Below are 22,698 nucleotides of genomic sequence, written 5' to 3' on the forward strand. Positions count from 1 at the left end.
ATGCTTCTATCCCATGCTGATTAGGCTGTCCGTTTGCCTCCTTAGAAGAGAGATAATGTAATGAAGGAGGAAAGAGTCATAACAAAAGCAAATACAACTAAGTCAACCTATCATCAAAGATAGAACATAGTAAAATTCATAGCCAGAGGAGTTATAGTTTAACATCACCACATCACTTGATCAGGCTCCAAGACCAACATTTCTGTTAACTCAGAGGTGGGAGTAAGAGATGTCTCAGGAACACCGTCCTCAGTCCAGACAGCAAAATATCAGGCAATTCATTCAGTATTTTCTTTTTCCTGGACATGCAAGATCTCAGACATAACAGTGCCTCGGAAGGAACAGGGCATGGTTTCCCCAATATTAAACAGTGTTTGAAAGAAGTGCACTCACCCCAGCTCCTCGCAGAAGTTCACAATGGCATCAAAAGCTGTCATCACAGCTTTGTCAGATTCTTTTAAGGTGCCTTTTTTTTCCTGAAAGTAGAGAGAGACAATAACTATAGACTTCAATTTAAATATAAACAGATAAAGAAACTATAGTGATGACCAAATCCAACCCTTCTGATCAATATGGCAAACAGGCACCGACACCACCCTGTCTCTGCTCCACACTTCTGCTCACCCATGCCTCTAATAGAGCTGGAGCTGGGTCTGGCAACTCTTCCCTTCCTGCTTCGCTCCCTTCTGCTATCCCTTGAAACAGGGCTACAGATAGCTCTAGACCCAGAAAAACTCATTTCATCTTTGCCTATTCAGAGATCACTGCGGGCAAACCACATTAGAGCAAAGGCAGCATATCTAGGCAGGTGGATGCTATTCTGCAGATCTTACTTGGATGTTAGAGAGCTCCTTCTTAATCAGGAAGCTGACTTGATCCCGGTCATTCCTTGAGTAATAGAGGCGGCAGCAGGATGGCTTCCCATCTCTTCCAGCTCTGCCAGACTCCTGGTAATATCCAGCCATTGACTTAGCAATATTCCAATGGGCAACAAATCTGCATGTGATAAGACAACAGGAAACATAAGGCTGCAGGTTTTTCAGATCACTGCATACATAATTGTGTTGTTTGTGGACAACAACAGTAAAAAATAGGGCAGCAAAAGCATAAAAGACAGAGGATTTAGCAGAGCAAGGGATCCTGCACACAGAAATTTAAGCCCTCTTAACACGAGACACAAGGAAAGCAGCAGAGCTCTAAGAAAACAAATGCACCTGAACAACATGTGAGCAGGATGCCAGTCCAAATGGACAGAAAAGAATGAGCACATGAATATCCCAAATGTGTATACAATTGTACAGCTATGAAGACTGAAAATAAGAACATTGATTTACAGAGTCTGGGAGATTTTACCATAAAATACAGCATAAATAAAGAAGTCCTACTTGTTTTGTGGAACACAATTTGAACATTACAGAACACATTTTGAAATACTCAATTTTAAAAAGACACTTCTTTGCCAACAAAGTCTGCATGGGTAATTCTGTCTCACCAAGCTCACTTGTAGATGAAGGCATCCTTCCTAGCCAGCAAGTATGACTCTAGAATCATTACTAAACTTTATGTAATCTCTGAAGGAAGGTTTTCAACACACCAGTGCAAGACTGCTTTAAACCTGCTTGTACTTGACTATTCAGCAATTCAGCTTATATCTGTGTTGAGAGGATTTTACAGTACAGTAATGCTGCCAATGTTTTAAATACCAGTCTGCCTCAAAACCAGCATGTCCCAGAGGCAGGTATGATGCATATGGGTGTGGCAAAAGATTAAATGACAAAAGCAAGCAAACATGTTTCTTCAAACACAAATACTCCAGGAACAGGCCAGGCAGGAAGCATCAGACCCCTACACATTCAATCCCCATCAGGAAGTTTACTGAAGGAATTGATAAATAATCTCAAACAAAACTGAAGTAGCAGTGAACAGAAAGGAGCAGATCCCATCAGAAAAAGAGACAACTTTGTTCTCCCTTTTGTACAGAAGAGTCACCTCCAGAACTAGTCAGACCCGATCTTACTTGATAACGTATGCATGAATACTCAGAACTCTGCTGAGATAGAGTGAAGGCTAAGCAGCAGTGCCTTGTTGCCTGGGCTTGGGTATAAAGTCCTTTAAACTATTAAAAAACATCCTGTAAAGAGCCATTTTAACTCCATTCCTTGGAAACTAACTATATTACAAGCATATTTCAGCTATATTTCACACTCAATCAGCCCTATGCATTTCAGTTACTCTTTGCCTTTTTTTAATGACTACTGTACTGAACAGGGCAAAGTGGTTTCAGCAGGTCATTAATTTATGCTGCTTTCCTAGGATACTTCTCATTTCTCTGTTGGGTAACATGCATCAAGCAGTAAAATAGTCTGTCACTGCTATGGGATCCTGTTATCTGGCAGCACAGTGACACAGACAGAAAAATGGCACAGTTGTGAACTGATGTGATTGTCTCAATGATGTCCTGCTCCTCTCCCACAGCGTTCAGAGCAATTACTTTATGTGGATTTTAGAGTAAAGACCAGGTCTGTGTGGGGTGTTGTGTGAGCTGCACCTGAGTTATCCCTCTACTAACTGATCACAGCTCACAATACTAACTCAGCACAGCTATACTGTGGTGCAGGAATTCTAACACCACAGAGCAATTACGGTGACAGTTTTAGAAGTCCCAGAGGAACAGCAATTGCAAACATGTGCAAAGTTTCTGTCCTTGGACTAGAGCTGTATTTTTTTTATATGGTTATTGCCATTTGTGAACTACTATTTTTTCCCCATTGCATTGCAAAAGGACATCTCTAAAAAAAGCTGGCTCTGACTATTTTAGTAGAGGGTGTATGAATTATTTGAGTTGCAGCTTTCCTTCCCACTGCTTTTTAACAGCAGCTATTGCACTAAGAGAAGTGAAAGGGACAGCTGTGATTGCACTGAGATGGCTCTTTTTGAAATCCTGAAGGGTGTGGCAAAAACCAAGCATTCCTCCCATTTTCTTGGCTTTGATGATGACTGGCAAAGAGGAGCTCTGGTGCCTTGTTTTTAATTTCTTTACAAAACCCTTCCAGATTTGTTTTTGCTGCTTCTAAGATAAAAAAACTCCAGCTCTGTTTTTGTGGGGTTTAGCAAGTGTTCATCAGGCATTTTAGTCAGGTGTATCAGGTAACAGAGAGACTGAGGCTTTCTCTTTCCACTGCTCAGGTTTCAGGCTCTGGTGGTGCACAACACAGCCTTACACACCTGACGTTTGCTTTGTCTACTCCCATTCCAAAACTGATGGTTGCAACAATAACTGGGATCTTCTCCTCCATCCATTCATTCTGGATTGAAGTCCTGTCAGCTGCCTTGAGTCCTAGGAAGAGAAAAAGAGGGAAGGTAGCAACAACAACAACAACAAAAAAAAAACCAAAAAAAAGAAAAGAAACGAAGATTTTCTTCCTCTTCCATTCCCCCATTGCGAGCCAACCCCCTCACTAAAACAGACTGATGGACTGATGTACACACTCCTCTCTGCCCATGTTTAAATTGGCCTGTGATCAAGCAGAAGTCAGCAGAGGCTGTTTCTATTCCAAAGAGAAAAAATTCAGATCCCTCCTGCGATAAAAGCAGTTATATTTAGGCCATGCAAGATCCAACAAAACCAACAGTTCTGGAGTGAAGGGAATGCCATTCTGTTGAAGGCCCCACACTTACCTCACAGACCTGACGCGTGAGCATCAGACACATTGCAGACCATGCCTAGAAAGCTGTTTTCTAGGTAGCCCCAACCCAGGCCTTAAAGGTGGTACAGTTCAGTTCTACCAGCTACCAAGAGATGCAGATGCAGCTTCCAATACCTGCGTGATACGCCTTGGCTTTCACTCCTCGGTAGCTCAGTTCAATAGCCAGCTGGTCACACACATCCCTCATCCTGCAGTACACAATGCCACAACCGGAGTACACCTGGGCAGACAGGAGTGAAAGTTTGTGACGCTGTCTGAAGCAAATCAACAAAGCTGCCTAAAGCTAATCTCTTCTCCAAGCTGATTTCCTAGCAACTGAAAGATACTGTTGCAGCAAAAAAAGTAAATCAGATATAAAGAAAGTTTCCTTACAAGTCCTACAAGGCCTAACATTGATCAAATATGGTCCCCAGTAGGCACAAGGCAAGAAGCAGTCTCCCTCCGCCTTACAGATAAACTCAGGTGCAGAAGCTATAACTGAGTTGCTTAAGAGTTATTTTGGGAACTAGTGTTAGAGCAGGAGATTCAATACAACACTCCAAATGCTTCTGTTCACCCTCGCCACACTAGAAGAGCAGAACACAATCAAACATACAATGATTGCCTGGGACATGACAAACCAAGACAGAAATGTTAGTTGCACATTCCTAATGCATTTTCTTTCAGACCAACCCGTTTCTGAGAACACCTCTGAAAAGAACATAGCCTTCACATTCTACCTATTTTAGAGGAACTAAAAAATATACCCCAGCACTTCCCTTCCAGGGACCTCCTCCTTCCCTGCCACAGACCTGTCAGGGCCATACCAACCACTGGAAGGTCAGTGACCATTAAGGTAGATTTTGTTCATTTTAGCCTTCTTCCCCAAATATAAAACCTACCCCAGTGGTGTTCTTCACTTCAAGTGCCTTCAGACAGAAATCCTTCAAGTTGGCATATGGATCAGTTAAGAGCTCTTTGAACTGCACATCATAGAACAAGTTAGATCTGAAGCAAGGAGTCTTAAATGTGGAAAGCGGCTGCTTTAGCTTAAGTGCTGCCACAATGTCCTCCTGGACCTCTTTGGTGGCAGTGGCAGTCAAGGCAACGCATGGTGTATTGGGTATGCGAGTGCGCAAGGTGCCCAGTCGTAGGTAGTCAGGACGGAAATCGTGTCCCCACTGAGAGACGCAGTGCGCTTCATCAATTATCAGGTAGGACAAGAGGTTTCGGGACACCAGAGAGTTCAGGGTAGGTTGGAAGGAAGAGGCAGCTGCCATCTCTGGGGTGATGTACAGGAGCTTTACTTGGGGCTTCTCACTTGCTAAGTCAGCCAGGATGGTCTTCTTTTCCTGGGCAGAAAGCTTGGAGTTCAGAGAGCAGGCTTTGATCTTCAGAGCCAGCAAGTGATCCACTTGATCCTAGAGTAAATACAAAATTAAAATTAAATGAAAAGCAAATGGAAATAAAGAAAGTCACTATCACCAAGAAAGACTACTAGGAAGATCCAGGTGAGGCCCCAACTTCCACCTCCAGGATCCAGTCTCAGGACAACATACACCTACAGTCTGGGTATTCAGAACTTCAACTCTAGATGCCTTTATGTTCAGCTGTAAGTATATCTGTCCAGCTCTTACATCCAACTGCATTTTTGTGCATCCATTCACTTTAAGACAGTCTTTTTGCTGCTAGGGAACACCAGCAGGGATCTGTGCAAAATAACTCATCATAGCCACAGTGACCTGAAACAAGCCACCAACACGTCTCAGGATTTACACTATCAGGAAGTCACAGATGGAAAATGAATACCACCGCCCTACAATAACAGAGTGCATTTCATTCCAAAATAGCTAAAGGAGCACAGCTGAGATAGGACAAAATACAAGGATCATGCAAATCACCACTGCAACAGAACCAAGTCTGGATGAGAATCATGCCATGAAAACCAAGAAGAAAACATGGCATCACATCCAGATACATCCAGATGAACACTGGGCATACAAATTCACCACCCTACCCCTACACTGAGCTGTTCACTTGCATTTGACTAGCACATAACATTTCAGAAGATATGAATAGTCCTGACAAATGGATATCTCATTATTTTACTCAATAACTGTTTGCAGTGATTGATTTAATATCCACTGTTCTGTTCACAAAGTCAACTCTCAGCCTTCCCTATAATAAACTACACAGACTAAGCTCTTGAAGTTTGGCTACAGTGAAATACATCATGATCATTTCAGGCATAGCCACCCCATCTCAGGGCTTGATGAGAAGATGTCTGAAGGTTCATTCCAGCTCTGTTCCCTAAGACTCAATGAGCCCATTTCAACCTATTTGTCACTGTGACACATTCTGCTTCACCTGCAAATCTTACAGTGATAACTTTTTTAACCTCCATTCCACTGACAAAATATTGCCTGTTCTGGAGCTTAATTAGAAATCCTCTCACTTGGAACAAATTCACTATTTATAACACCTTTTTGAGATGTATCACCAACCCTGCTCTCAATTCTTAAAATGTATTACATTAAGACTGTAAATTAGTTAAAAAAACCCAACAAACACCACAAAACCCAAAACAGCAGCCTACAACACCAGATATCTCATAATGTTAATCAGATGCTCTACAGAAGTCTAAGCAATGCTACAGCTGCTCTTACAGGGAGGTGTTTCTCTGAACAGGTGATGAAACAGTAGAAGAGGCAAAATACAGGAAAAAAAAGGTGTCTCAGATGAAAGTGCTCAAGGAGCAGCTCTGCTAAACCAGCTTCTTCCCATGACAGAAAGACTGACCACAAGAAAAAGACATTTTGATGCAGAACAAATTATGCCCTCAAAGACAACTTCATCATTCCCAGAGTTATTACTTTATAGGTAAAATGGCAGTTTTCTTCTGGGGAAAGATACAGTTTGGTCCATTTAAGGTACTCTGCTGCTTCTGTATAGCACATTGGAGGTGAAACACAACTGGAGAAACTGGAGAAAGGCTCAGTTATAAAAACCACTAGGTTATTATTAAAGAAGAAAAACCTCCTTTTAGAGAGCTGCGTAGTATCACACCAGAGTTACTCTGCTCTGCAGCTAAGTTGCAGTCTCTTCACCTATCACCAGGGTAAGGAAAACACACTGAGACATCAAGATGACAATCCAGAGGGAGGCCAACAGCAGACTCATGAACAGAAAGACAAGAGGCAGCTGTGCCTCCAGCGTCTCGCGACCCCCTTCACTGCCTGCTTTTCCACAGCTAACAGGAGACAGTTACCTGAATCAGTGCAATCAGAGGTGAAATGACAATGGTGATGCCCACTGCCAGAACTGCAGGAAGCTGGTAGCACAAGGATTTCCCTGCCCCTGTGGGCATGCATACAAAGACATCCTTCTCGCCTGCAAAGACAACAGAAGAAAGCTCAAGGCTACTGAGTGATGGTGAGTTCCCAGGGCCCTGTCTGGAGGGGTGAGCACAATGGCTTGTAAACTGTGAGAAACGGCGTATGTGTGCACGTACCATGTGGCATACCAACAAAAGACACTTCATTTTAGGTTCTAAAAGCATAGCAATACTTTGCATGCCTGCAATGGTTTCCTTCAAAGAATCTCTGATTGCTTTGTAAACATTTAGAAACAGCCTTACAAAAGTACCAGAAGATACACAGAAACCAAGATAAAGAGAAGTTAAACAAGTTATTCATGCTAATTCTCTTCCAGACGAGTTGCCTTCACTCATCTTCAGACCTCCAGTTACCAAATTACCAGCCCCATGACAGATCTTTACCACATCCTCTTAAAGCTTGTCCCACAAAGGTACCTCATAAGAAATAAGGGTTGGAAATCTCACCCACATAGATAATATTGTGCAGTTAGTAACTGTCACTGCGCTAAACAGCATCCACTGCAAGTCAGGTTGATGCCAGTGCATGCAATGTTAATAGGGAGAGACACCCTGCTGGCCGAACACCAATTTTGGCTGGTCTGTTGTCAACAGCACGTCTGCATAGCTGCTGTAGATAGATGAAAACTGTAATTATATCCTGAGTGCCGAGTTTGACACTGTTCTGATTCACATTGCAAGACCTGCCAGGGGACCTGACAGCTGGCAGCTTGTTTGTGTGACGTGCCTGTCCAACCAACAGCGGTAGGCTGGTCGATATGTTAACAGCAGCAAAATCATGTTTCTGATAACGGCCACATGATTCAGAGAACAGATATGAACGATGCCAGGAAATCAAGTCTTCTACTGGCATCACCTCTAACACAAGGACAGGTTTACTCTTAAAATGTATACATTTATGAACAGTTTTGACCTCATCTGACCATAAACATGCTGGCAGATGCCTCCAGAGGAGACACCAACAGTACTGCACTTTAACATTTCCTATTTCCTAGTTGATGCAATAGTGGTGTTACAAAACAAATGCAAAGGAAAACAGGCAGGGCAAAGCTGTGCTCAGAGAGTTTGTGTGCAACACATGCTTATGCTCCTGTGCCGCTGAAATGATCTCAGAGCAGAAGAGGCCTCAGAGGGCTTGGAGAGCTGGCTGGTCCTGCCTAGTCCAAGTGATGCGTCTCCTCAAAACAGGTGCGATACCAACTCCTGCAGTATCACCCTCACAGGAAGATGGAAAACCAGATATGTTTCACATCTTTCTGATGCCAAGCCTCACCTCTCGCCACAGCCATGGTCGCGTTTTCCTGCAGGGAAGTCTTGAAGGACTCAAACCCAAAGACCTTTCGCAGTGTTTTCCGGACCCTGCCTTCCAGGCCCGGGGGAGCCTCGCCGCTCATCTTAGAGAAACTGTGAACAGTGACAGGAACCAACGCTCAACCCGAATGCTGTCACCCTCCTCTGGCTGAGGCCTGCCCCATCTCGTTGCCACCTGCGCGACCTCCCCCATGGCTGCCCTGCCAGGCTCCCTTTTTTTAGCCCCTCCCCCCCCCAAGGATGCTATCCAGGCCTCCTCAGTGGAGGGGACCCCAACATCGTTTATTCTGAGACAGACCCCCGCTGAGGCCTCCCCATGGGGCACAGGCCGGGTACCGCTGGGGGCTGAGGAGGGCCACAGCGGTGGGGGGGACCCCGCTGCCCCCCAAACCCGCCCGCACCCCGATATGGTGGGGGGACGGGACACGACGGGGTCCTTCTCCCCCACACCCCCCCTCCCCACGCAGGCTGTATCCTTCCACCGCCTCGTGTCCCGTCCCGTCCCGTCCCCTCCCCTCCCCTCCCCTCCCCTCCTCGCCCCGGCCCCGACCCCCACCCTCTCACAGTTGGTCAGGGTTCGGCAGCTGCTGTCGTGGCGCCACGTAATGACGTCAGAAACAGCTCTTAAAGGACCATCCCCCACTATAAACAGGCCGCGCACCTTTTATCTCTCCTCTCCCTCCCCCACAGGAACCCTGCTCCGCCTCGCTGAGGGGTTTTCTCCTCTCGCTGTGCGCGGACGCCGGAGCTTTCCCGGTTTAACGTGAGCCCGCTTAAGGCGGAAGAAGACGGGCGGTGTTGCTATGGCAACCGCGCTGCGTGCGTCATCTCTGCGCGCCGGAAGTCCGCCGCGGCGGAGGCGGAAGATGGCGGCGGCGAAGCGGAGCGTCCTCTCCTCGTTGGCGGTTTATGCTGAGGATTCGGACCCGGAGTCGGACAGCGAGGCCGGGACGGCGGGAAGCGATGGGGGAGCGGCTACGGGTGAGGGCAGGGAGAGGGCCGGGGAAGGCGGCGGGCCGGGGCGGGCCGCGCGGGGGAAGTCTGCCCCGGCCCGCCGCCTTCCCCTCTGTGAGAGGAAGGCCCCGCTCGTTGCCACCTCCCTTTCCCTCGTGGTTTTCCTTTTCTCTTCCTCTTTAGGAGAGAAAGGAGGCCTCGTCTCGGTTGGGTACGGAGACGACGACTTCACCCGCCTGGAGGGGGACGAGGACGGGTATGAAGAAGAGGATGATGAGAACAGCAGGCAGTCAGTAAGTACCTCTGTGCTCTGAGAGCTTGCCCTGACTGCTTTCACACGTTGCAGAGGCTTTTCTCTCTCCAAAGAAAGCCTCTGAGTGGCAACCATGATGGAACCCGGAATATCTGACTCCTGGTGTTGGTTTTGGCACTCTCAAAATACTTATGTTTGCTTTGTTTTCAAGTAGAAAGCATTTGCCTTAAAACCCATCGGCAGCTTGGCGCAGCTCATGTTCTTTGTTACTAACTGTGCTGATGGCATTTGACTTTTATGGGAAAAAGGCTGGTACAAATCAACAGCTACACTAAATGAAAATTATTCTTTAAACATAGTTGACATATATGAAAACCTCGTAAAAGGAATATGCTGTTGCATGGTCAGTTGGAGGATTAAAAAGAATAAAGTTCTGTGATGTCCTAAATTATTCTTTTATGTATAACTCAACCCACTCACTACATCAGGTTACCTTGATGTATCAGTGTCCTGTCTAGGTGTGAGTGGCTTTTGTTTGTCAGAGGTGCATGGCATGTGTATAACATCACCTAAATACCGAGTCAACTGATGCATTGTGAGACATTGTAGCTCACTGCCTATAAGTGCAGCTGTAATACACAAAAGGTTATATAGTTCTGTCATGTATCTGTAAGAACAACATGATAAGTTTGTGGGGACTGGGGAGTGAGGTTCTTGTCTCCTTTCTTTCTCATCAGCCTTCCGCTTACCACCACATTAAGAATATGTTATCTTGTCCCTGTTCTAGTGTTTTGGCTATTCAGTAGAGGAAAGAAACAGGGTTATGTTACTGTAACATTTCCTCAGTAAAGTCTACTTTGTGTGCATTAGATCAGTCTCTTATGAGACACTCACTGTTTCTGCCATCTGTTTTCCCAAGTAGCAGACAAGAAATTCGTCTCTTGTTCTTGCTTTTGGTTTTGTTCTATTGCTAACTGGAGAAGAGACAAGCAATAGTATTCAGGGTCTGCTCCTGGCCTTTGGCCAAGCAAAGTAATAATGTTTCTTTACTGCTTTAGTGATCCTTCTTTTTATATCCAAAACCTGTAGACCCTCCTTCAATGAGATGTCTTTAGTTTGAAGAAAGTGGTAGGTGTGATCCAGATGTTTGTCAAGATCAGCTGTGCTTAGTTTGCATTGACAAATGGGCAAGTAAATGGAGTAGCCTTTATTGCATGCACAATTTTCAGTGCAGATTGCAGCTGTCCATTATCTGGGAGGTACAACTTGCTGTCAAGTAATGGCAATTGATCAAGTCACTCTGGTGTGAGCCCGTAGGTCTTGCATATGTTTGTGGTCACTGTACAGATGTGCGCAGGTTACACAGGGTGCCTTCTCTCCAGTCTTGTTGCAGGAGAGCAATGCTTGGTTTTGCATTAAATATTCTTTGACCAGAATCGAGAGTTACCTTGATACTGCTTGTGCTAGTAGCTTATATTGATTATGAGTTGTTGTTTTTAGAAAGCAGCATGAGTTGGACTTAGATTGTCCTGGGCTTTTATCTAAACAACTCTGTGCTTGTATTATCTACCTTAACAGTGACTGAAAAGCCTCTGTCTTTTCAAAGGCAGTTCTCAGTAATGCTTCTTTGTTTGTTGATGTTTCAGAGATGTCCCCTGCTAGGTTAGGAGGTTTTGAGAGCTGTTTCAGTTACCTGTCTATAACGTGAATGAATCAACCCATTGCTGCTTTGTTGAAAATGACTTTTACCTTTATGATATAGGTGGGACTGTGGAGGGGAGAGGAATCTCATTTGTGATAAATGCCAAGTTACTTGGTACTATGGTTTTTTTCTAGTTAAATATTTACTGTTATTAAACTTTGACAGTTAAGACTGAGTTATTAGAATATATGCATGTTTCAGAAAGATAAGCTGGAGAGCAGCTGAAGTGAAGGAGTTTGATGTCCCACTTCTGTGGGGATATGCATGTTAATTCAGGCAATTAAAACTTACTGACATTATTGTGTAGTCATTCTCTAGCTTCCCTTGCCAGAACTTGCTCATGTGCTAACACTCTGAGGTGGGCATTTTGTTGTAAAATCTTCCTTTGAGTTGCATGTAATCATCTCACTACTTTTTTGTTTTTCTTTTTGAAACTGAAACACCAAGTTCTTGTTTTGGGGCCAAAGTTGAAATTTGTGGCAAAGTTTGGAGGAAAAACCATTCTGCTGAGTTGTCTGAGCATGAAAAACATTTTCTGCTCCTCAAACTTGTTTTGAACCCAGACGATGTATTTATGTCTAGGAACATAGGTAACTCTAGGATCCCCAGTGAAGTAGCTCATAGGACAGTAGAACGTTAGGCTTATGTACCAGCTGGGACCAAAGCTAGAGCTTCTCACGCAGTGTAAAATCTTATGCAAGGCTGAGTTCAGTATTTCAGGCTCTCGCAGGGCAGAAATTTGCCCTGTTCTTTGCCCTGTTCACGTCATCTGCAAATGAGGCTGCAACAGCACTACACAAATAAGAAAGATGCGGTGTCAGCTGGCATCACCGGATCTTTGGAACTTGGTGCTAGGCCAGACCCTCACCAAGCCTGCATGTTTGGTTGGATGGCAGGCCAACTGTGTGTCCTGTGTGTGTTGCTGATGTATGCTTGGGATTATAACAGGTCTTGCAAATGCTGCTTTTTCTGTGAGTACTGCTAAACGGGGGTAAATGCAAACTGGAAAAGACAGAATTATCAAATGACAAATGCTTTTTCCCCAGTTCTCTTGCTTTGTATTGTCTAGTTCTGAGCATTCAGGAGCCGCATGTGTTTTGCAGGGTACATCTGCTGCTGAGTGATGCTTTTGCCTAAAAAAAACCGAACCAAACAAATACTTCTTTCCCTGACTGTAGGACTTGTTTTCTGGTCATGAGTGGGTGGGGCAAAATTTAACTTCTGTGGAAAGGGTCTTCGACTACTGCTGGGCTGCTGAATGCAAGCCCTTTGCTGTAAGTGCAGTTACTTGCCAAGCCTGCTCTTTAAGCTTAATCCTGTAAATTCTTGTCTTGTAGGAAGATGACGATTCAGAGACTGAAAAACCTGAGGCTGGTGACCTAAAGGTATTTGGAAGTGTGGTATGGTGGTGGGGGGGAAGCTCAGTACAAGAGGAATAAGTCTTAACAGCATGGCTTGGTGTTCATTTGTGATATTCCTTAGCTAGTTTCATACTTCCCTTGTAGCTGTAATGTGTTTTTTTGACTTTAGTTCTGGCTTCTGCCAAAGGTAGTTACCAGTTAGGCTATGGGCTGAGTCACGATCGAGACCTACATTCATGAACTTAGCCATCGTGTACCTTAGGTCTGAGGTGGGTTTTCTGACAGCTTCTTGCCTATTTTGCAGTGGTCTAGGAGATGGAGTATTCAGTACAGAATTCTCTTAGGATCAGCATTAGTTGGAATACTTTCTTCTTATAGAACAGCTTAATGAATAAACGATCTTATGCTTCTAGAGGTCATGAAATGTGTCAAAATCAATTCACTTGTCTCCAGCTCTCTTTCTGTCCATCTGAATGAAGCTGTTTTGTAAAGGTTGTATTTGAAATTAAAAAAGTGAAATAAGATCCCCAGATGATAGCTGTCATAAATAGTGGAAGTTTCTCTTTATCTTGGGATTACATCTTGTTTCTGCTGAAAAACAGGTGTTTAACAGCACATAGCAACATATATCAGGCTAATAGCTGGAAGACAGTCAAAAGATCAAATCCATTTGAAACTTTATAGAGAATTGTGCTCAAATTTCTGTGCTAGCTCAATCCCCCATGCAATATAAGCAGTCTTGTTGGATATCGAGTGAATGACAGTTGCAAGGGTCTTTTATTTTATCCAGTAACTTCCTCAAGGGCAGTCTCTAAGCCTTGCTAAGAAAACCAGAGGACTGTGCTGCAAACTGAAATTCTGTAGAGTGTTTGAATTAGCATAGGGCTTTGATAGGATAAGATGAAGGCGAATGAATGTGTTTAGCTATTGTGCTTAAATGAGTTTTGTAGCAGCACCTTCTTCCAGTGTCCACAATATTTTTATGGGTTTGTAATGATACATAGTTGAAAATCTTGGCAGCTGTACTGCAGTTGAAGTCTCTTGCATCAGTGTGTGGAATACCATTAATGCCTTTGGCATACAGGTAGGAGACACTTGGAAATGGAATGTATTGTCTCCTTTCCTTGTCACAAGAAAATAAATCACGGTTTTTTTGGAAGAGAGGAAAAGATAATCTCTCTTACCCTTTTTCTACTTCTAAGTTTTTGCCATTGTGGCTGGTAAGCATGCTAGCAAGATGTTTCTGTAAAAACTGCTGGATTCCAATGTGCACTGTGAAAGAAGGATAGATGACTTTTCCTTAAAAGAGAGATATGTTGTACATCACCACAACCTCTGTAGTAGGGCCCTGTTGCAATTGTATGCATTTCTGACTCCTCTAAAAGAGCTCTAGTACTTCAGGGCAATGGGGAAAAAATCTGGCAAGAGAGAACAAAATCAGAATGTAGTAGCTCTTGTCTGAGTAATGATGCATTACAGAATTCTTACCACTGAATTGTGTGGCTGCTGCTTTAATACGTTGCTGACATTTCATGTTGGCTCATTTAAAAAGCCTTCTGATTTCAGTGAGTTCTGTGTGCTACTGTCCAAGTGCATTTTGCCCTTCTGAAGAGCTACACATGGTCATGGAGCAGTGTTTCAGCTTTGGTGGGGAAGCAAGCAACACTGAATGTATTAAAAGCATTTGGTATCTTGCGTACACTCTGCAATAGGAACTCTGCAAGAACTGAAAATATAAATTAAAGTAAAACTTAAAAAAAAAGGTAAAATGTAATTCCTGCTATATCCTAGCACAGCATGAAGGGTGAGGATTTGAGAAGATTAGCAGGGAAGCAAATCTGAACTTCAGCAGTTTCAGACTTCCATGTCATCCTTAATAGATGTCTTCATACTTAAGTGAAAAAGGCAATAGCGTCCTCTGGACTTTTGGGGTTTTTTTTGAATTCTAGCTAAATAGCCAGCTGGCATTTAGGGGAGTACACCTTTGCTATGCAGCATACTACAAGGCAGCCCAGTGCTGTGCTGGCAGTAGAGCAGGTGTGTTGCTGTATGGCATTTTGTGGGGCACTGATGGAATTGCACTAGCCATGCTGTTAAGAAATTCACTCGGGATGGGGGGAGATGGAACATCATTGGAGCAGTTGCAAATGTTTCCTATCCCCCTTTTCCACCAAGTGGCAGTGTTCTCCTCGTTCTTCCTCATTGTTTTAAGCTTGCAATATCTATGATAACCAGTGAGTAAGAGCTGTAGTTACTATAAATCCAAGGTGTGGCAAAAAGTGAGGCGCTTGATTATAACTTGCTAGCACTTTCGGATAACTTTATTTTGTTTTGTCCCAGCTGAGTGCATAGTTGTTCTTGCTCTGTGAGCATGTTGTAAGATATCACAGACCTGGAAACGTGTTTAAATAGATATCACAGGCCCTTTATATGTGGCTAGGGCTTTTCCAGGGTCTGAATCTGACTGTACGCAGAAGGTAAATCCTTTAAAATCCATGAATGAGAAAACCGTTGCAATTCATCAGTTAATTGTAGTCTTTTCAAGCCCTGAATATACATTCAGCATTTTTCTCTGGTGTTTTGCCTCTTTGTACATATAGTGAATGAACTACTTTGAGATTATATCTTGAATAATTGACCAGGACACTTGAACCAGGTTGTGTGGAGGAGTTCCCATGTTGCTGGTGATTTGGCCTCATTCTGCACTTTGATAGTAGCAGACACAAAACCTCCAGAAGGTTCAGTTGGTGTCAGTTGTGGGTGTAGACTGAAGAGACAAAGTGGGGAATGATGTAAAAACTGTCTGGTAAAGTGATGATGGAGAGAGTGGCCTCAAATAGCCTCACTGGGGAGATATTTTTCTACCCTACCTATGGTATTTATATTTATCTCAGGTTTTTATCTTGATTCCAGGGAGTATGCCCTTCTTGATCTTGATGAAGGTGCATCTGTCTGTACAGCCCTTGTTCCTCACTAGAGGTGAAGTCAATATAACGGGCTAGGTGGGACTGCAGCTTTCATTGTGTTATTTTTTCTGCTGAGTAGAAAGTCACAATAAGCTTTTCAAGTTCAAACACTGTAATGTCAAACTGGTCTTTTCTGTCTACCCTCAGAGAGAGATAGGTGGAGACTTTTCTATACACCTGTTTGGGCGAAAGTGTGTGCCAGGAGTAGAAGAATATTTAAGCTTCATCAGTCATCTGAAAGCATTCTTCCAGAGCAGACTTCTGGCCCATAGGATTCACTGTTACTAAGCTCAGTGAACCAGTCCTGAATGCTGTGTGCTTGCAGCAAAAAGCAGAATCCTCCTCTTAAAGTAGCAAAGTCAGATACATCACATCCTGTAACTGCATTTTGAAGTGCTTCAGGCACTCATGGAAAAACTGGAGATTCAAATCTAGCTAAAACTAAGTGCTCTTCCAAATTTCACTCTGGATGAAAGCCACTCAGGCTCTGGAACAGGACGCGTTTGTTAGTGACCAAAATCACTTTAGGGTTCCCTGCTTTTAAGTGAGCAGTTACCAACTGTAAACAAGCATCTGTCTTAAAAGCACTTCAGAAACAAAGCCTTCTACTTAGATGGGAAAAGAAATGGTCAACAGAAGCTGTTGGCAAAGGCATGGCGTTAAAAAGACAGAATCTCACAGCCTGGATGGGTTCTTTGTGTCCTTTCCTCAGATGATGGAGCTGTGGGTACAAAACAAAGGACTTTTTGGAAATGGGTCTTTCATTTGGTGTTCTGCTGGCAGCTTTGTTTTGGAATGATCAGGGTTAACGGGCTGTGCAGTGAGTGCAATTTGCTTGGGCTCTTGCCAGCAGCTGGCTATGGTTACAGCCTTGATGCAGTAATAAGATATAAGCCTTCAGAGCTCACTAAGTGGACCAGCCCTGCACGAAGAAGGAAAGTGAACCTTAAATGAAATACTGACCTTGTGCTCCAAGTCTTACCTGAGGGATTCTGTACTTCATATTGTAGGGCTGGATGAATAACAGGTTGCAAGTGTTGATCAAGGACAGAGCCCAGCCCTGCAGCTTGGTTCACTGGAGTTTTCACAGGGGGAAATCATTAACTCTTGAGTCTTGATTGTGGTATCAGGACTAGCCAGTGCAGGAAAGCTGATAAATATTGCCACTCCCTTGGCAAGTGAATAGCTGACACATGGTAACAGTTTTTCAAAGCAGGTGACTAGTTTGATGTTTTCCTTTTCTGGTTTTGTTTTAAGGGTCCATTCTGCATCCTTGTGGTATTGTACGGAGAGCCAGCCAAACTGGGATCTAGCAGAAGGGTGTCAAATTTTCAGAGGAATACTATGTTTCTAAGTGTGTCTAAGTACCACCTCTTGATAAGCATCAACTCTTTATTATGTTTAGCTTTTATTGATCCAGCATACCTGTAAAGTAATTTTACTGTGTTATGATGTGTAGGTGTGTACTAATACTTAGATAGAAGCTTTTGATTGCAATGGTTTTTTATCTTGCCTGCCCATTAACCTGTTTGTTTAAATACCAAAATTATCTTGATTTAAAGTAAAAGCAGTAAGTGCTAAGAACCAGTAAGTGGGTGTGTGTGCATGCAGTAATGTAATCCCTGTAACTAACTCTTGTTTTGATAAGGCATATTAATTTTTCTGAATTCAAGATACATTCATCAAGCCAGATTCTCAAAAGATGCCTGAACCTACTCAGTAACTTTCATCTCAAGTACAAGTGTTTTGTTCTACAGAAGCGGAAAAAGTGTGTCTGGGAAAAGTGTTACCATTAAAGCACTGCTGTTCCATTTAGGTATTCCACAGCAAGCTGTGTAACAGGAGCTGGCATTAGTAAGATTTAGAAAATAAATTGAATCTTTTGCTTTGGTGGTGGCAAATTATGAAGGTTACTTAAGAAACACCAGCCTTCGATGCTTTCAGTTGTTGAGAGGTAGTCTTAAAAATTCCACTTAGAATATGTTAAAGGTTGTACAGCTGAAGAACACATATTTAAAACTGCTGTTCCAACCAAAAACAGCGCACTCTGCGATGGCTGAAGTGGCTGTGTATTAATCTTCTTGTGGTGGCTGGATCTGGCAGGATATAACTGGTTTGTAAGTGTGTTGTAGAAAGGCACTCCCAATGTCTCATCAGAAACAAAAAAAATTTCATTATGTTCTTTTTTTTTTTCTGCCCCCTTCCCCCAGCTTTTTGGTGCTATCTGGGTTAGTATTGGCCTCTGATGGGCAGAACTGGCAAAAGAGCAGCTGTATTTTAAAAATGGCCTTGTGTTATGCATGGCTGTGCTGCATACTTTGTAAACACTTTCAAAGCATGAAGTGTTCAGTTTCCAGGGCTAGGGTTAAGGTTAGATCTCCAGTGGTTTGTTTCCCCCTCTTCCTTTGCTTGTGAGCACAGCCCGAGAGTGCCAGTGATAAGCACTGCAGTCTTGGCTTCATCTTTTTCTGTATTCTAGCTTCCTCTTAATATAACTGTGTAAAATGCTGTCTGCACCTCCAACTCTACATATTTTTCCCTTGTTTTAGGTTTTGGCACACTGTTTTCTAGCACTCTATCACGGGAACCAGAGAGTTTGGCAGTTTAGCAGTCAGCATTACATCCAGAGAGCCTTTAGGGGGAGTAGAGTTAATTCAGCTTCTAGTGCTGTCCTCTACACAATTACAGTGAGTGCTCAGACGTTAACACAGCTGATACCTGGTTCCCATTTGTTAACTAGGTGGTTGACCTTAGTTATTGCCAGAGAATATCAGTGGTGGTTAAACAGTTTTGTATGCAGGAAACAAAACAGCATCTGGCATCTTTGATCATTTTGCCCCTTGCCCCATGTACTTCTGTGTCTCCAGTTCAGCCTGAGAGGGAGATAGATCACAGTGTTGTTGGTCTCTGAAGCTGGCTTACCTACTTTAGAGCTGCTGGCTTCAATCCAGCTCTTGAGCTGCTTGGAAGATGAGACATGTCCATGGACATGCTTGTTCCTTCCTCCCCGCCAGGCATACATGCTGCGGCAGACTCTTTGCTCCCTGCAGTACTAAATACCACAGATTATTGACACAGGTGTGGCTTGCCTTTCTCCAAAGGAAAAGCCAGGCTTTTTCTGTTTGTCTTTAAACTTGAAGAAAAGTCCTTTCTGGAGCTGCTTCCCCTTGCATATTTCACCTGATAAAGGTCTAAGTTCTTCAAGTCCAGTTCTGTTGTTGCAATTATTTCTGTCTGCTGCACTGAAATAGACCGTTCTGAATTTGCATGTTGGTGCGTGTCAGAATGAGAGTCTGAACAGTCAGCACAGATGGAGGATTGCCTCAAATACCAACATATATCTGAAAATAGCTTCTTTCAGCTTCCTCATTCTGGGTACAGAAGGACTAAAATCTGCAAAAACTGTGGGATCCATTCATGGAGGAGTGCATATCCCAGTGAGGATACTTGCTTTTACACCTTGCCTCTACTCCAAACCATAAAGAATTTTTAGTACTGTGTACTAGGGACGAAAGCTTGTGCAAGAAGTTAATTGTCAGCTCTCCTGAGCCTTTCCTTTGCTGCTGTGAGGCTTAAGATTTCTCACAGTCCAGCTTCACCTTCTACTTGATTCTGCACTGCAACAATCTGTAAAAAAATAAAATCATCAAAGTCGCTTGACACCTCAAGCCCTGTCATGTGGTGCTGATATTTCACCTCTGAATACCTGTTTCACTGTAGGAAGCAAAAGTGACTTGAAAGCAGAGTTTATGGGCTCTGCAGAGCAAGGCATGTCTCTGCAGACCATGGTGGCTTCGGGTAGCGACTGCTGGGAGCTGTGCTACTGGCTACACTCAAAATGTGGCAGCTGTTAACTGCTGGTGTGCTCCCATGGGCTGTGCGGTCTTCTGTGCAAGGCTCTTTTGCACACTTACACCACTGCGCCCCAGTTGGTGTCTGCGCTGTGGAGAGGCTCTGTCTGTGGTCTTGTAAAGCACGTGCACAGGGTGATCTGCAAATGTTAAATTTGGAGGACCTCTAGCATCAGAGGTGGAGAAGGAGAGAGGAGGCAGCCAACGGAAGCAGGTAGCTTTGGGACCAGGGTGCTGTCGTAAGGCAGATATTATTAACTGTACCTCCACTTGGAAAGCGAGAGTTCTGGCACACAGCACACAGTTCCTTGACTGGAAATTACTTCTAACAAATAATCTTTGTCAAATACTGAGATAGTATGTCAGGTGAATGGAATCAAGTTTCAAAGAAGCTATTTAAAGGCGTTTATGCTATGAATGCTTCCCTCCTAAAGCATTTTCTCACTGAAATGTTTTTGCCAGATCTTGATTGGGGTTTTAGGGTGTTTTTTTGATGAAATTGAAATGAAATTAAGGTGGATTTTTAGACTTAATTTAGCTTAAAAAGTAAAAGGCAGTGTCAGCTATGCACGTTCTTTATTTTGATAAGATGCTTAAGGAATGTCTCGGGAGTTGACTCTTTCCTGACTTGTTCTTCCTTCCCCTTTTGTCTGTGACAATAGTATCTCAAAATATGTAGGTATGTACAGACTGTACATAAATGTCGCTGAAGGTTGGATGTATCAGGTTTTTTTCTATAGGTGGCTTATTTCTGAGCTGCTGTGCTTCTCTTAGTATCTAGATCCTGGTCGATACAGTTTTTTCTTAGTTAAATTTCTTATCCTGTACTGGGCACTTTGCCTGGAGCTGTGTATCAGAGCTGGCAAACAGGATATGGCTGTGGGAAATGGGCTTGTTTCAAGCTTTCTCTTGGGATTCTCCTCTCTCACAATACAAGAAAAAAGAGGGCGGGGGGATGGATAAAAGCACTGTATTTCTGTTCCCTTGCTTTCTCTTCCCGAGACTCTGAATACACTTGACATGCACTTTGCTGCCCTCAGCCTGGTAGCACACCAACATCAGGCAGATCTGGTGAGCAAGGAATGAAATAGTTCTTGTCATGCACTTTTAATATTAAATGAGAAGTTTCTGGTGTTCTTTTCCCATAAGCATTTCTGATCTTTGTAGAAGAGCAAGAACATAATTGTTAGCATGTTCCTTTTAAAAAAGAAAAGGGAAAAAAAAAAAAGGCAAAGAAAGCAAAAAAGCACACATGATCCAGGGTTTGGAGAGGTCTTTCTCTTGCTGCCTGCATATAAACATTTCACCCACTTGCTCTGGCAAGGCCACATATCAGCTTAGGTAACTCTTCTAACAATTTATGCTAAGTTAGTTTCTTTCCATTGTACTCAGCCAAATGAGGTTGTGATATGTTAGGACTATAGGAGATAGTCTGAATTGTAGAGAGAAGGAAAAATTACAAGAACTTAGTGCTGGCGCTTGCTTGGGTGAGAGAAATCCACTGTAACAACCATTGCAGCAGTAGGTCCACTGGCTACTAGTGGAAGGACTGCACTGAAAAATTCTCTGCATTAGTATCTTCAAACTAATCCACTAGCATGACAACAGTGTGACTGGTCTATACATTTTGTGGCTGTCAGTTTAAATTGGTGTTAAATTTCTTTATGTGCAAGCAACCAGGTGAAATACTTAGGGCAGAGAAGAAATTCTGTAGCACAAGAGTGTTCTCACTGGAAAAAAAGAGAAAATGTTGTTGAGGGGTACTGTGGAAGCTTCCTAGCTACATTTTTTAATATTACCTGGAAGTCAGCGGAAGAATGAAGCTGTAGGGCTAAGTTGGCTGCAAGTCTGGGAGCGCAACTGAGCAGTGGCAAATCTGGCATCAACTTCTCCGCTTCTTACAGTTTGTATCTTACTTGAAGCAATCAGTTTCTGGTTTTGTATCTTTTCTGCCTCCCTATTCAATCGTTTCTTGTAGTTTGATGTACACCTGCACTAACATGCAACTGCTTCTATGAGAAATTGATGGTTGAATTTGTACCTTTTGGCAACAGTTAATGCCAACAGTTATGTTCGATGTGAGCTTTGTACTGGATTTACGGATCTTGTTTCAGGAAGGATTTAGTGAGCATTGTTGTAACTCACTCCATTCTTTCCATTAAATAAAGCTGGAAAGGCTTGCCCAGAACAAACTTGAATTCATCAGTCTCAGATTCATATTGTTTTTGTTTCCTTCCTTTAATCTCTGTTCCACACTGCAAGGATTGTGTTTGATTGTTTTTATTTTCCATGGAACCTGAGCAAAGACTTTTTTTATGTAACTGAATGGAAATGCTCTATGACTGAAAAGATTATCTATATTTCACCTCAGCAGGGTGAAATCTTAAGCCAAAATGCGGCGCTTTCCTTATGCATGTACACAACCACCCCCCCCACCCCCCCTTCAGCTTGCTCTTCTCTAACTGATTATGATACATAAAAACTGAAACATCAAGCTGGGTTCATATCAGTCAGGCTATTGCAGGCAGCATTGGCTTGCCCAGGGCTTCAAGAAGGCATTTGTCTTGGAAATAGAAAAAATGGAAAACTCTTCCTGAACGCACATGGGAATAGTAATGGAATAACTGTTTTCTGCTGTTGGTGAGCTGATGTGCAGAATTGTTCTTAGAAGCACAGAAGTTGTTACTTATGCTAGTGGTCCAGTTAGAGGTTAAAAAGTTTTGGGGTTTTTTGGTTGTTGGTTTTGGGTTTTTTTTTTAATACTTTGTCTTTGCCCATAGCTTTTTGCGCTTTTCAGAGTCTGCTCTTTGTTAGTCTCCAGGTCAGGGGAAAGGAGTTTGTCTCCTGCTTGTCTTGTTGTCTTTCAGCCCTCTTCCAACTTGGCTGTGAACCACCACGGCATCCCTCGACTCCTTTCAGTGGGTCTCTTGGACCAAGGCCGTCTGGCTTTAGGCCTTTAAACAGTTGATCTTGTGAGATCTAGGCTGCAAAGTAGATAGCAGCCAGAAAACCAACTTGCTGAGTGCATGAGAACAAAGTGCAGTACTGCTTTTTTAAATTCACTCTGGTCATTCTTAGAGGCCATCATGTAATACTAAATGGGATAAAAGGACTAGAGAGAAAAATGAGCACAAGATGCCTGTTTTGCCTGAGTTTTATATTTCCGTGATGGTAGAGAGAATTTTCAGCATAACTAATGTGTCCAGGCTGACTTTGTGCA

At 43.3% G+C, this 22,698-nt stretch overlaps 2 protein-coding genes across 9 annotated transcripts in view; one reads left to right on the forward strand and one right to left on the reverse strand.

Moving 5' to 3' along the window:
- RECQL5 (RecQ protein-like 5) overlaps positions 1-9,164 on the reverse strand; it is a 39,661-nt gene extending 30,497 nt beyond the window's left edge. For 4 of the 6 annotated variants that reach the window (XM_010579326.1, XM_010579327.1, XM_010579323.1 and 1 more), the window contains exons 1-8: positions 9,053-9,164; positions 8,354-8,484; positions 6,955-7,076; positions 4,589-5,107; positions 3,822-3,927; positions 3,226-3,337; positions 834-996; positions 394-476 (exon numbers count right to left, since the gene is read on the reverse strand). In XM_010579326.1, coding sequence (XP_010577628.1) covers positions 394-476; positions 834-996; positions 3,226-3,337; positions 3,822-3,927; positions 4,589-5,107; positions 6,955-7,076; positions 8,354-8,474 — 1,226 coding nt within the window. In that variant the 5' untranslated portion in view covers positions 8,475-8,484; positions 9,053-9,164. Of the gene's footprint in view, positions 1-393; positions 477-833; positions 997-3,225; positions 3,338-3,821; positions 3,928-4,588; positions 5,108-6,954; positions 7,077-8,353; positions 8,485-8,947; positions 8,985-9,052 lie in introns of those variants that run through there. The other 2 variants (XM_010579324.1, XM_010579325.1) reach the window with 2 other exon arrangements.
- Positions 9,165-9,216: 52 nt separating this feature from the next.
- The window catches only part of SAP30BP (SAP30 binding protein), a 30,887-nt gene continuing 17,405 nt past the window's right edge, over positions 9,217-22,698 (forward strand). Inside the window, exons 1-3 of one of the 3 annotated variants that reach the window (XM_010579332.1) lie at positions 9,217-9,372; positions 9,529-9,638; positions 12,638-12,685. In XM_010579332.1, coding sequence (XP_010577634.1) covers positions 9,258-9,372; positions 9,529-9,638; positions 12,638-12,685 — 273 coding nt within the window. In that variant the 5' untranslated portion in view covers positions 9,217-9,257. The remainder of the gene's footprint in view (positions 9,373-9,528; positions 9,639-12,637; positions 12,686-22,698) is intronic. The other 2 variants (XM_010579331.1, XM_010579330.1) reach the window with 2 other exon arrangements.

The sequence above is a fragment of the Haliaeetus leucocephalus genome, unplaced genomic scaffold (assembly GCF_000737465.1).
Source record: "Haliaeetus leucocephalus isolate CR32 unplaced genomic scaffold, Haliaeetus_leucocephalus-4.0 Scaffold657, whole genome shotgun sequence".
In the NCBI taxonomy this organism is placed as follows: Eukaryota; Metazoa; Chordata; class Aves; order Accipitriformes; family Accipitridae; genus Haliaeetus; species Haliaeetus leucocephalus.